The sequence below is a fragment of the Bombyx mori genome, chromosome 5, assembly GCF_030269925.1.
Source record: "Bombyx mori chromosome 5, ASM3026992v2".
NCBI classification, from domain to species: Eukaryota; Metazoa; Arthropoda; class Insecta; order Lepidoptera; family Bombycidae; genus Bombyx; species Bombyx mori.
In genome coordinates this window covers 15,801,705-15,817,025 of record NC_085111.1, presented here as the reverse complement: position 1 = coordinate 15,817,025, position 15,321 = coordinate 15,801,705, and the positions used below count along the sequence as shown (strand labels likewise).

The 15,321-nt window shown below is 40.7% G+C and overlaps 1 protein-coding gene across 6 annotated transcripts in view; it reads right to left on the bottom strand.

Moving 5' to 3' along the window:
* The window catches only part of LOC101743085 (kinesin-like protein KIF21B), an 85,279-nt gene that overhangs the window by 28,908 nt on the left and 41,050 nt on the right, over positions 1–15,321 (bottom strand). For all 6 annotated transcript variants that reach the window (XM_021350593.3, XM_021350595.3, XM_012693750.4 and 3 more), the window contains exons 4-9: positions 5,445–5,690; positions 4,321–4,645; positions 3,630–3,788; positions 2,686–2,888; positions 1,664–1,900; positions 214–375 (exon numbers count right to left, since the gene is read on the bottom strand). In XM_021350593.3, the coding sequence (XP_021206268.2) occupies positions 214–375; positions 1,664–1,900; positions 2,686–2,888; positions 3,630–3,788; positions 4,321–4,645; positions 5,445–5,690 (1,332 nt within the window). The remainder of the gene's footprint in view (positions 1–213; positions 376–1,663; positions 1,901–2,685; positions 2,889–3,629; positions 3,789–4,320; positions 4,646–5,444; positions 5,691–15,321) is intronic.

Genomic DNA, 15,321 nt, shown 5'->3' with positions numbered 1-15,321 from the left:
GTGCGTGCGTGTGTGCGTGTTTATGTGTTTGAGTGAGTGCGTGTATGTGGGCGCGTGTATGTGTTTATGCGTGAGTGGGTTAGCGCGTGCGTGCGTGCGTGTGTGTGTGTGTTTGTGTGTGAGGTTTTTTTTTTCTTGAGGCGTAATCCTCTATACTATAGTATAGACTTTTTTTAATAAAACAATTAAATAAATCATATCATAAAACCTTACCTTGTACAGTTCCCGCTTGGCCTCGTCGATGACGGCGGCGGGGTCGTGCGCGGACTCGTGGCGGGTGCGTGACGTCATCTGCTCGCGGCGCCGGCTCGCCTCGTACATCGCCGTCGTCTCCATCAGCTGGGCTCGTAGACTCTCTATCTCGCTCACGTAGCCCTGAAATTTGAATGCGTGACACATCACGGCACATTTTGTAGGCAGCGGCTTGGCTCTGCCCCTGGCATTGCTGAAGTCCATGGGCGACGGTAACCACTCACCATCAGGTGGGCCGTATGCTCATCTGCCTACAAGGGCAATAAAAAAAAACATCAGATAAAACGAGACAACGGTCTGTTTGCATTCCTCCGTATCGATTTGTGGATAGGCTTTTTTTTTTTTTTTTTTTTTTTTTCTCAGGAGGAAATCGCCGGACTTCCGCCCTTCACTGGGGATGGAGGGCGGGGCATGTCGGAGTCGAACCGACTAAAACCTCCTGTCTCTCAACAACCAACGTCCAAACCTCGCATGAGACAAAACTCATGAAAAGGCAAGGGGGGGAAAGTGAAGCGTTTAGTGCGGAGCACATCTCTCCCATCACCCTCCCCCTCGGGACGCCGGACTGGCGGTCGTCGGCGCCACGACCACCAGCCCTCTCGGTCGGCAGGCTATCCGAAGCCCGCCTAGATGGCGCCGGTTAGAATGGTCTATCCTACGGAATACCCCGCTGGGTCAGAACCAGCGTGGGTTGAGGATAGCGGCCTTCCATCACCCGGATGCTCATGCATAAAACGCGTGCAGAGCAGCTTGCACGTCGTCTTCTTAGGCCCCCTTCGTCGGTCCCCAGGCCGACATGTGAGGGAGACCCGAAACACTTAGAGGGCCAGGGCTTGGGCGAGATCCGCCTCCCTGGCCCCCGCTCGACGGCGGCGGGCCTGTGCGTCTCTGACGCGCCCCGCCGCCTCTGTGGATAGGCCTTAGCAAAATTGAAATGGTACATCAAACGAAAACAAAGTTACTTATACTGGCAATCTTTACCAAATATTCTTCATCATCATCATCAGCCAATATGAGTCTACTGCTGGACATAAGTTTCTCTAACTGCACGCCACTGAGGACGATTCTCTCTACACTATTAATATCCTTCACCATACAACTGTTCCAATTTGGTGCATTATTCTAAATTTTCAAAATTGTTTTATTACTTATATCGGTGGACGCGCTTACGGCCCACCTAGTGTTAAGTAGTTATCGGAGCTCAAAGACATCTACAATGTAAATGCCGCCTTGAGACATGAGTTCTAAGGTCTCAGTTCAGTACAACGGCTGCCCCACCGTTCAAACCGAAATACATTACTGCTTCACGGCATAAATAGGTGGTGGTACCTGCCCGTGCGGACTCACTAGACGTCGTCCTACCACTCGTAATTCTGTACAGTAATTTTATTGGTAATAATTTTCACTATACCTGGACGAGAGTGGTGAGGGAGCAATCGTTGGTGTCAGGGCTGCCGTCCTTCGGAATCCAGTTACTCAGCGTCTTCTCAGCCATCAGTTCGCTGTTCCTGGCCGACAGCTGATCTATGGTGCCCTGCATGGCTTTGACGCGACGTCTAAGTGCTTCAACTTCTCCATTCAGTATAGCGTTCTCTTGGACGACGTCGCTCCAACCCTCCTCGCCGTTTTCTGATATTACGCGTTTTCCCTTAACAAAAATTCATAAGTAACATATTATATATCACAATAGCAACCGGACCCTAAGTGCTGAACATTAAATGAGATTTTAATTAAAACTAAAATTACTTACACTAACGGTATTACATTGTTAACGGTATTACTATTACTAATTTTTTTTTTTATTAAATGTTTTTGTGTGATATTTTATATAACAAAAAAATATTAAACCATAAAGGAAAAAAAAAACGACGCCCAAACAATGACTGGGTTTATTGACTTGTGACGTCACGTGTGAATTAACGTTTAATTATGTTTGTCAAAAGAATGAAAGAAGAAAAAAAGGACTAATTATCTTTCAGTTCTTCTTTCTTATATTTCATTTAATACAAAGAACATTAGAATACGACCGAATTCTCGTTTGCATTAATGTATTGTATGTACATAAGAAAAGGTTCCGAAGTTTACTATAAAACGGAAATGAGCAATTCTTTTGCTATGAACGGTATCAATAGGTACTTTCTTTAACCACTCGATATATCATGAATGCCTAAAGCGGGTAGGCGAAAGTCTCTCTCGTCGAACGAGAGCGTTGACTCTGTGCGTCAGCTGATTTTTATTTGCGATTCCCCTCATTACAATTTATAGCCACTATCGAAATTTTCCGAACAAGCACAATAACCGCTCAAGTTGAATGTTGTAATTTTTTTTATTGCCCTTGTAGGTAGACGAGCAATACGGCCCATTTGGTGGTGAGCGGTTACCGTCGCCCATGGACTTCAGCAATGTGAGGGGCAGAGCCAAGCCGTTGCCTACCTGTTTGTATTCCGCTAGTTCGAGTTGCAGCCGCGCGACCTCCTGGCGCAGCTGGTGTATGGTCCTGGAGGTGAGGTCCTGGTTGACGACGCAACGGTTCTTGATGTTCCGAGCTCGGTTCGCGTATTTCAACGTGTTCAAGGTCTCCATGAAGTCGCGGTCGCTCGGCGACACGCATGCTATCATCACTGTGTTGCTGTTACCTGGGAACGACCATTTCAATTCGACTGTTTCTCTAAATTCTTTTGTTTTATTACCTGTATGGATGTAAGTGCTGCCACCCTTGAGAAATGAGTTATAAGGTCTCAGTATAGCTACAACGACTGTTCCACACTTCAAACCGAAACGCATTACTGCTTCGCGGCAGAAATAGGCAGGGTGGTGGTACCTACCCATGCGGACTCACACCAGAGAGCGTTCCAATGAAGCGCATTAAATCAAAATAATTCTTGGCCTTTAACTATTTTCTTTCTTGCTCTCTAAAGGTACTTACCAATGTCTTCCACGATGAAGGTACAACATCGTGTAATTAAAATTAAAGCCGCAGAAAAAATTGCATAATTAATGGTGGTAGGACGTCTCGTGAGTACGCGCGGGTAGGCACCACACCCTGCCTATTTCAGCCGTGAAGCAGTAATGCGTTTCGGTTTGAAGGGCGGGGCAGCCGTTGTAACTATACTAATACCTTAGAACTCATATCTCAAGGTGGGTGGCGGCATTTACGTTGTAGATGTGTATGGGCTCCGTTAACCACTTAACACCAGGTGGGCCGTGAGCTCGTCGACCCATATAAGCAATAAAAAAAACAATTGTAGTTGAGTTAAATATAGGATAAGTTAACTGATAGAGCAAATTTGATTTTTTTTTCATTTCTAAGATCATTCCAACATAAACAACTAAGAAGAAGAAGAAACAGATAAAGAAGTGGAAAGGTTTCGCTTTACCGCCCAACGAATCCTGCAACAGTCTCGTCAGCTTAGAATCTCTGTAGGGCACGTGCAGCGCCTTCCTCGACTTGTCTCCGAGTGCGGATATGACGTTGCCCAGCGCCAGTAGTCCACAGTTTATCGATATGCCCTCGCGAGCGCGCTCTCCCGTCGCACCTGTTACACAATTAATAACAATTAATATAGACGACAATTTTTTTACTGGTGGTAGGAGCTCTTGTGAGTCCGCGCGGGTAGGTACCACCACCCTGCCTATTTCTGCCGTGAAACAGTAATGCGTTTCGGTTTGAAGGGTGGGGCAGCCGTTGTAACTATACTGAGATCTTAGAACTTATATTTCAAGGTGGGGGGCGCATTTACGTTGTAGATGTCTCTGGGCTCCAGTAACCACTTAACACATGATGAAGGTACATCACGGTTATATGTACGTGTATTCGATATTTACTGAACACGTCTCTTATTTCCTAATTTGAATGAACAAATCGAACACTAATTAAGTCTTAAGAACATTCATCATTCTCCTGCTCTTCTACCAGTCACATGGGGTTGGCGCACCACGTTTTCTCCTTCCATGCTCCTCAATCATATACCATTTCTTCGCTCACTCTCCTCTTACATGCAATGCATCCATTTTTTCTTAGGCCTACCTCTTCCTCTATGTCTTAAAACATTATTTGTGTATAATTACCAGTCCTCTTCAAGCGTTCAGATCCAGCTAGATCGACGAAATGGAACTTGGCAGTTAAAGTTTCATATTGTTCGGGAGAATCTGACTCCGCGTCCCTTTCTATGCCGTCAGGTAAGTCCGCGGCGAGCCTCCGTTGACGTAACAGCAACGTGAAGACTGCGTGCGACCGCGACGATGAGGAGTTCATGTTGGTGGCCGCCGTTGTTCGAGCAAGGGCGCCGGCCCTCAGAGCGCCCAGGGCTTCTCTGGCGCCCCGGACCGCCCGCATCGAAGCGCCCACAACACGCACCCCGCCGCACCCGTCCTCTGTTATTCTCAGCGCTCCCTGTAGTATTTATTAGTTTTTTATTAGTTTAGTGTGTTTCAATAAATTTTATGTGTTCGTCATGCGGTTTCCTTTTTTAAAATGTTTCGGTGGAGATTTTAGTTCTATATCGGACACGACCACAGCGATTAAAATATGTTTGTAAATTTCTCAATAGAAAAGTTGTGAAGTTTAAACCGACCGTAAATAAACGTTCAAATGGCATGATCATAAGAGTATGCAGTTCGGAGTTTAAATTCTAAGCGATAATTAAATTCAGGCGATTAAGCTTAATAATATTTGAACATTAAGTGGTAAATAAAAGTAGGTAAATGAACTTCAAGATTTGTTTCTAGTAGATATTAGGCGTAGTTTTTTGTTGGTTTAACATCATTTTAGCAATGACGTCACTGGCATAGCTAATCAGAAAGAACACTTGTAATGTAATGCTAGCTTCGATTGCAATCAGGCGAAAAGTAGATTCGATGATTTTTTTGTACTTATTTTATTTAACGTTTGATTAAGATTTATGGCATTCATCTACTTTAAATTTGCGAAATATTATTGGTAATACATTCGTTCAGACATTTGATCGGTTTTAAAATCACGTGGTTTTCTTGTTACTTTGTTTATATTTTTTATGTTCGCAGTACCATAGAGATTCTATATTCTGGTAAGACGGCGATAGATTTACACAGTATATGTTTAAATGTTTATCCTGAACATTCTGAACGCAGGTTTCTCGTAAAAGCCTGTTGAAATTGGTGAGAGCACTTGTAACTATTTAAATTATAATTTTCTGGTAAAGTTTTATTTATACCTTAGAAAATGGATCTTTGGCCGGATCCAATAAATCAACGATATCCTCATTGTACAGTTCAATGAACTGAGCCTGGACGGAGAACTCGGGGGGCAGCTGACCCTGTGTGCGTGCCTCATCAGCGCGAGCGTCCGCGCCCGCGAACAGATCCCGGATCGCCCGAGGGATGATGCCGCGCCTGTCCTCATCACCGTCTCCCTCGCCTTCCCAGCCGCTGCCCATCGTGTATGTCTTACCGGAGCCGGTCTGTGAACAAAATTTCCATTCACGCCAAACGTACTCGTAACGTATATTGAGTGAAATTATTTCGACTTGAATTTATGGCCGCGAAGTTTCAACGTCTAATTCAAATTTGTTTTTAGCGAAAGTTTAATTGCACTGCAGTCTAGAGATTTAAGACAGAAATATTACAGAGCGTTGGAATTTGTGAACAGATGCTGATTTAAAAACAGGCAGTTAGTTGCTCATCAATTAAAAATAAATTTGTATTATCAATGCTATTATAAAAATAACCCACTATACATACACATGACACACTGTAATGCAATATTGTTATGGTTCTTTGATAACCACTTGTCCACTTTGTCAGTTCGGCTCATCTGATTTAAAGCTTTTATCGTCGCTCACACACAACAGAAATTTAGGGGCATCCTATAGCTACTGCCTTTCGTTTTAGAATCTTTTATTTCAAGAACGACTTTTCGAAAGAGAGGTGTTCATTTTAGGAGACGATCGTCCGCGGCTAAATTGACCTATGATCCGGAAATTACATACCCGATCCTGTGGACCGAATGGTAAACAGTCGACGTCGCCCTAAGCACGTCAACACGGATCCTATCTATCAATTAACGGTGCTTTTAGGTACCTCAAGCACCGGTCATCGTCCTCGCCAAGCCCATCGCTTGCGACGAAGGGCTCGACCAATAAATTAACCCATAGACAGACACAGCCCACTGAGTTCCTCGCCGGATCTTCTCAGTGGATCACGTTTCCGATCCGGTGATAGATTCTGCGAAGCACTGCTCTTGCTAGGGCCAGTATTAGCAACACTTCCGGTTTGAGCCCCGAAAGCTTACTTACACGCTAGGGTGAAGCTGAAATAGCCTCTCAAGGCTATCAGCATAGATAGGAAAAAATTACCTATGGGAACACAGATACCAGAGAAAAGTTCTGCTAGATTATGCGACTTCATTTATCACAATTAATAGGTACATAACTCTAAACAACATTATTAAATAATTTGTAATAATAGTATAATATTAGATATATGATAGACGATGATTCGAATATTATTCATATTCTTACAGGCGTAAAATTTACTATGAATTTCCCAACATATCGTTTTTAGTAGTCGATGTGCAATTGATATTATTGAAAGATGAGAGAATGTTCGAAAATTACGGATATGCTCTGCGGTCACGTCAACGGTCCAACATCTGGGGGGCGTGATGCTGTTCTCACGGTGTAACCGCTTGTGGAATTGCTTCACTTTCTAAACTCGCGACTTAGGGTCACGTGTTCGTGTGTACTCTTCGTTTTAAGGGGCAGTCTGACTTCTGAATAGTTCTGTAAACTACGAAGAGTCTACGAATGATTTTTAGTATGTTTTTTATTTTATTAAATTAACATGTGTCTGTCTGTATAACGGGACACCGTAAGTAAAAAACAAAATTTGTCGATTTAAGGGGCTGTCTGACTTCTGCACGCTGACTTCTTCTTCTTTTTTATTTTATTTTATTAAATTCATATAATGGGATACCGTAAGTAAAACCAAAACAAATTCAAATGATATTTCGGATATTTTTTTGTTTTGATCGATATTTCCTGCAACTTTAAAGCCTGTTTTTTTTTTTTTTTTTAGCTAAAACTCGATCACGCGTCAGTGTGAGTTTCACTAATTTTAAAAAATACATGGATTTGGCAACTCGCGCGCCACCTTATAGTTCGTTTATGGTTTTATTCATTTATTTATTACTTAGATAAGTGGACGAGCTCACACAGGCCACCTGGTGTTAAGTGGTTACCGGAGCCAATGACGAAGAAGTGTTAAGTAGTTCCCAATTTAGCCTTGGTATGTATAATGTTTGAATTTGACAATTAAATAAGAATTGTTAGCGTAAGTGAGATTACATAAAGGCCGTATAATCGTTTGGCGTCAGATACATTTTTGCTGGTGGTATTGTTGTATTTTTGTGGGCTCGCGTGGGTAGGTATCGCCATATAGCGAAGCAGTAAGACGTTCAGTTTGAAGAGCGGAACAATTATAAAATACAATTGAGAAATAATTTCTCTAGGCCAAATTTACACACATACACAGGTGGACAGAGAGCTACCCATATTGCATTAGAGCTTGCAAACAATTGTTTATAAAAAGACAATCATAAGGTTATTTTAAAAACTACCTATTTACACAGAGACAAAGGAGCCTTAACATTATTTTAATCAGATATTCGGCATGAGTAAAAACAAAACACACACGTGTTATCCATCAATGAAATCGAAAGTTGCAGTGCAATCTCGTATGTTATAGTGTGAAGTTTAGATAATTTTTTGGGACGGATCTTTTTATTACTTTAAAAAATTCAATGTTTATGTGTGAATTTAATGAATTATTTTATTTTTATTTTCATCAATTTCTAATTTGATATAGTACTAGCGACCCGCCCTCGCTTCGCTTCGGAAACATTAAAACACACATGAAACCAAAAAAAATAAATAAAAAATAAATTAAAAAAAGTAGCCTATGTTCATCAGGGACAATGTCGGCTTCTAATGGAAAAAGAATTTTTCAAATCGGTCCAGTAGTTTCGGAGCCTATTCGAAACAAACAAACAAACAAATCTTTCCTCTTTATAATATTAAGTATAGATCTACATTCGATGTTTTTGCGTTAGATAATTGATAGCCCTGTTGTTGAGTAGGGACCCAGAGTACATAGACAACACGATCCGTTGGCCCTTTAAAAAAAGTTGCACTTCTGAAATAAAGTTTTACGACCGCCTCGACCGAGAGTACTGCGATTGGTAAAACAGCTTATAAAACGGGAAGCTTCAGTTTGAAAAGATGTTTAATTATGCCGCGGCTCAAATCCCGTACACGGGTACCAATTTCTCTAAGAAAATACGTACTTTCAAGTCTGTATGAACCAGGGGGCATTGTAAATCCTAACCGGTGACCGCCACCGTTCTATCTAATTCTCTAGCGAAGTAATAGTGCTTTCCAATTTGAAAGGCAGGACAGCCATTACATGATACAATTGAGGCTTCGATCTCACGTATCGAGGTGGCCTGCAGAATCCACATTATCAATGTTTACGGCTATCACTTCACACCAGGTGGACCACGATCTAGCCATTTAGTCTTCTTCTTTCTTTCCTATTACTCTCTACTGGAGTGTAGGGTTCGAATCAAATTCTTCCATTTGCATCCGTCTTGAGCAGTGTGTTCTGGCTCCTTTCACATCATGCCCAAGACATCTAGTTCCTGCTCTACTGAACGATGCCAAGTTGTTCTGGGATGGCCTCATTTTCTTTTGTCAGACACTTTCCAGGTCAGTACGCTCATTTAGTGTAATAAAAAAAATTTAAAATACTTATAATGTACAAGAGAGTTGACGCTTTTTAAACACTAGCACAATTGAACAGTACATTGTAATAGATCATTTGAATTATGATTTCAAGGTGAACAGCAAGGTCCCAGTTAAGCGGTAAAGTCTACGGGTACTGTTCTTCTTTTTCTCTACCTTATCCCACTGGGTGGGGTCGGCACAGATAATTTTTCTCTTCCATTATCTTCTATCAGCTGTCATCTCAACACTCACTTCTCTCTCTCTTCCATATCGTCATTCACACACTCCATCCATGTCTTCTTCAGTCGACCTCTTCCCCCTCTACCTTGCACTACCATTTCCATACATCTCCTAGTCACATGCATCTTCTCTCTACGCATCACATGTCCATACCACGCTAACCGTCCGCTCTTTAATTTGTTGATTACCGGGGCTACTTTCACACTTCCTCTGTTATACTCATTCTTTATCTTGTCCATTCTTGTCACTACATAATGATAGGACTGCCCGCTGAGTTTCTCGCCGGATCCCTCAGCGGGTCGCGATTCCGATCCGGTAGTAGGTTCATTCGAGAAGCAGCTGTCTTTAAGTTGCTAGGACTCTTCCAGAGGCGTTCGGATATCTGTTAGCAAATCCCACCTCTCCTGGCTGAGCCTGTGCTCGTCCACCTGTCCTGGTGAAACTGGAAAAGGCCTCGGTTCAACCAGTCCGTCCTTAACAAAAAATAATAACGATAGGGCTCCAGTAGTGGACCCACATCGACGACAAAGAATCAGTCCAATCCGTAATAGCAGTAAAAGTCGATAAGTCTTAACGTTGTATGATTATAAAAATAATATTAAACAAATCGCTACATAAAATGTACAATTCTGTTAAGTAAGTCCCATCATGAATTTATCGTAACATGTTTATAAACATTGAAACATTATCGTAAACATCGAACGGCCCACTGACTCGAATTGTTTATTCTAATATGTTAACGGTGTAAACAAATGTAAGGAAGATCTTTTTAAAGCACAATTTAATGTTTGTGTCTGTTTTATAAGATAATAAATAACAACAACATATTATTGTTTTAATAATAATATGAGAAAATTATTATTTACGATTATTTATTAAACTATATCTAATATCGGGTTTGTAAATAAGGAAATATATTGGTGGATGTAGTACAAAGCTAATTTCTTTATGAAACTTTAAATACCTCATTCAGTGCTAGGAAGTGTCAAGGAATATTATGAAAACAATAGATATAATGTAACCGTTCATAATATATGTAGATTTTAAATTATTCACCGTATGTAAAATTCTGACGTCATCGGTATTGCTCGATTACGAAGGTTTGCATAAAATTAGAAGACTTTTTGTTATGTTTTTATGAATGTATAGGCAGAAGACTTCTCCTAGCGAGCAAAGGTTGTCTGAGTCTGTAGCTGGCGCCGGGAGCTTCGGGGTAGAAACAGGCAGGATGGTGGTACATACCTACCCGAGCGAGCTTCAGTAGCCTTCATTCGTTAAAAATTAATTCATCTACCAACCTGGTAGTAAACATTTTCAGGGTAGAAATTAAGAAGAGAATCAGGTGTGAACATAGAGTTACAAGAGAATTACTACGGAGGGATAATCGAGAAGCAGTTGCGGTAAGTTGAAGTGAATGGAGTCGCCAGTATCTTTTGATAAATCCGAAGAGGCGGTAGCTATCATATTTGACAGATGCCTGAATCTCGCTTACGACATTTTCAAGATAGCTTGCATATATACAAGTTCCGAACAACAACATTCGGACCGTCGGTCTAGCGAGCAATATCACGCGCTCGGTGGAAGATCTTCCTTTCGTCGTTTATACCTAGTCTTATCAACAAAATTATCATTCAGAATATTCTTGACTTTTTTCTTCTTCTTTGATCAAATTTCCTTATCGAAAGCACGGTGTGTGGTCTCTGATTTAATGAAACTTGGCTTAATTTCAATACAAACACAGCCCCGATAAATAATAGCGTTGAATGTGACCCGTCGATGCCAGACGATGCGTTCGTCATGATAATTCACATTGCGAACACGCATCGCCCTCGTAATGGCAGACGCACTGACGCCAATCAAACTATTGTTTGTTGAAACAACACCAAATGTGGATCAAAGGACCGCCAGTTCTAGTATAGTTACGTTATTTTTATGTGAGTCAGAAGCAAATGTTCGTAATTGTAAATCTCTATATGTATATAAAAATGAATTGCTGTTCGTTAGTCTCGCTAAAACTCGAGAACGGCTGGACCGATTTGGCTAATTTTGGTCTTGAATTATTCGTGGAATTCCAGGGAAGGTTTAAAAGGTGAGAAAATATAAAAAAGCTCGGAATTATATAAAAACAAACAGTTTTGTTTTTCCTTTGATGTGTCCCCTTGATGTGTCTTTTATTTATCGATTGAGTCACTACGAAGTCTGCCGGGTCAGCTAATAACTAAAATAGACAAGACGAGCGTGCGGTCTTACTTCAGATAATTGTTTTAAGTGTACATTTCTTTAGCACCATTGTGATTTGAAAATCGATAAAACAGAACTGACATTCGGAAAGCGACTAATAAATACTACTTACTAGGTATACTCTAAATATATATTTTTCTTTTTGCGTGGATCACGAGTAGGTATGTGTATGCACAAATGAGAATAATATTAACCGACTAGAAATAAATACGTAAAAGCTGTAACGTCGATGCGAAATTGATATTAGATTTGGAGAAACATAAAATATTTAAATCGGCATCCTTAATCGTACTTCTGCTTTCGTTACAGATGATGTGATTTTTTTTATATATATTTTTTATTATATAGGTGGGTGGACGAGCTTACAGCCCACCTGGTTTTAAGTGGTTACCGGAGCCCATCATATCATTATCCTGCCCTTCTCCCAGTCGCCTGGGCTCGGCGCAACATGTTTTGTCCTTCCATACTCTTATATCATATACCATTTATTCGCTCACTCCCCTCTCACCCATATCGTCTTTCACGCAATCCATCCATTTCTTTTTAAGTCTACCTCTACCTCTATATCCTTCTACATTCATAGTTTTACGAGTGCTCGAGTGTTACCGGAGTCCATAGACATCTATAAGGTAAATGCGCCACCTACCTTGAGATATAAGTTCTAAAGTCTCAAAAGTCTCAAAAGTCCCTTCAAATCGAAACGCATTACTGCTTCACGACTGAAATAGGCAGGTTAGTGGTACCTACCCGTACGAACTCACAACAGGTCCTACCACCAGTATGACAAATGCGCGAAATCTTCGAAAATACGGGAGAATGAAGAACTATCTCGCAAATGTAATAATACTTATGATTTATCTAGATGCTTAAAACCGCCTCGGTTATTTGGTTATTTATATCTCTATTATAAAGCGATCGGACCGTGTCGACGTACTGGGGTACACGATGAAAATATTGACGCTAATTAGAATTATTCATAAGTTTATTGTTGTAACTTTCTATTTTATTTTCAACTAGCGACCCGCCCTCGCTTCGCTTCGGAAACATTAAAACACACATGAAACCAAAAAAAATAAATAAAAATAAAATAAAAAAAGTAGCCTATGTTCATCAGGTACAATGTCGGCTTCTAATGGAAAAATAATTTTTCAAATCGGTCCAGTAGTTTCGGAGCCTATTCGAAACAAACAAACAAACAAATCTTTCCTCTTTATAATATTAGTATAGACTAGCTGACGAGCATTTTCATATTTATCTTTTAAACCTTTTAAACCTTTTAAACCCTTTCTGGACTTCCACAAATAATTTAAGACCAAAATTAGTCAAATCGGTCCAGCCGTTCTCGAGTTTTAGCGAGACTAACGAACAGCAATTCATTTTTATATATGATTTTTATTTTATTCTATTAGATTATTTGAGGCCTATAAAATCAAAGGCAGCTAAATCCAAGTCTGTCAAATATTGAGGTAAACTACAAAAATCGGCCCTAAACACGTCATTATGGATCCTCCCGATCCATCGAAATACTGCTCTTGCTAGGGCTAGTGTTAGCAACACTCCCGGTTTGAGAAGCTGAAATAACTTTGTTCGGATAGCTACGATATTCTTTATTTTAAAGTAGATTTATAAAGAATGAGAATATTACTAATGATCTGAATTTTAAATGATAAAACTTCGTTTATTAGTACTTAGTACAGAGTAAAAATATATTTTTTTAACGGAATTTGTTAGAGATTTAGCTGCGTTTGTTATAACATGAAAACACTAAAGCGTGTCCAACTAACTAAGCAAGATAGCGCCATTGTTAACACCTTTTTTTTCGACATTAAGGCGTTTAGCTGCCTTTGATATTATAGGCCTCATTTTTCGTTGGTCGCCCCAGATTTTCGGGAAAGATCCGGCTGATCGTCGTGTGTCAGATGCCACTAACAGACACGTTGTGTCACGAAATTTACATGGACTTCATTTCCGAGCCAATGCTCAATTTGATCAGAACCAAGAGAGTTGGTAAAGCGCGCCTCGGCATTGCTTCTGACATTTTCAATACCTATGAGCGACGGTGACCACTCATGATCATGTGACTCTTAAGTGTATTTTCATTCGATATATCTCTATATATAAAAATGAATTGCTGTTCGTTAGTCTCGCTAAAACTCGAGAACGGCTGGACCGATTTGGCTAATTTTGGTCTTGAACTGTTTGTGGAAGTCCAGAGAAGGTTTAAAAGGTAGATAAATATGAAAATGCTCGGAATTAAATAAAAATAACAATTTTGTTTTTCCTTTTGTGTCCTCGAAAAGTTTAGGTCTTTTATTTATCGATTGAGGTACTACGAGGTCAGCTAGTTAAAAATATAAGTTTATGCATCCCAATTAGGCAAGAAAGTATTGTATTAATATATTTTCAGTTTACTACACGGATAAGAGATTCAAGTAGATTAGAAACGTCTAAGATATCAATCAGGTCAATCTGTTTTCACACTAGCCATTGTAGGTGTACATATGCACATAATATTATATTACGTATTTATTACGCACCGGCGGCGTTCGCAATATGCAAATGTACTAATGTAACGTGCAAACACAAGCCACAGCCGGTGTTTTGTTAGGCAATTATCGCTAACGTACCGCAACACAGATCTTAAAGTTTTTTACGTAAACATTCTATAGAGACGTCTGGGTGAAAATAAATATGTACCGTAGAAACATTTATTAGTTTATTAAGAAATAATTATTAGTTATCGATATTAGCAAAAAAATAATCATAAATCAATATGACATCGGGATCAAATTCGGAAGTATGCACTGAAAAAAGACATATATGTAACTAATGGTAGTAATAATCAATACGTTTTACTGGTGGTAGGACCTCTTGTGAGTCCGCACGGGTAGGTACCACCACCCTGCCCATTTCTGCCGTGAAGCAGTAATGCGTTTCGGTTTGAAGGGCGGGGCAGCCGTTGTAACTATACTGAGACCTTAGAACTTATATCTCAAGGTGTGTGGCGCATTTACGTGGTAGATGTCTATGGGCTCTAGTAACCACTTAACACCAGGTGTGCTGTGAGCTCGTCCACACATCGAAGCAATAAAAAAAATCATGATTAGGTACTCGTTATCGTCCATCCACAACCTGCCTACAAAGAATATTGTGGTATTTTGGTCATGTTGCACGCAGGGATACCAGAAATTTGGAACGCCTTGTGGTGACCGGTAAAATCGAGGGAAAAAGGTCTAGGGGTAGATGTCCCAAACTATGGTTGGACCAAATAGTGGAGGAACTGAAAATACCTGTCGGCGATGCACTCCACCAAGCTACAGAATGGGATCGACGGAGACATTTTGGTGGTAAGACCTCTTGGGAGTCCGCACGGGTAGGTACCACCACCCCGCCTATTTCCGTCGTGAAGCAGTAATGCGTTTCGGTTCGAAGGGTGGGGCAGCCGTTGTAACTATAATTGAGACCCTTAGAACTTATATCTCAAGATGGGTGGCGCATTTACGTTGTAGATGTCTATGGGCTCCAGTAACCACTTAACACCAGGTGGGCTGTGAGCTCATCCACACAACTAAGCAATAAAAAATAAAAATAAAAAGGACACAGCCCACTGAATAGCGCGTCGGATCTTCTCAGTGGATCGCGATTCCGATCCGGTGGTAGATTCTGCGACACACTACTTTTTTTTGAGTCTGCCGAGAATAAACGCGGCACGGTCGCGGACTGAGACGCACTGCTTTTGCTAGGGCTAGTGTTAGCAAATTCTCTCAGGTTGAGCACGTAAGCTCATCTACCAGTCCGTGCGTAGCTGTAATAGCCCCCTAAGCTACCA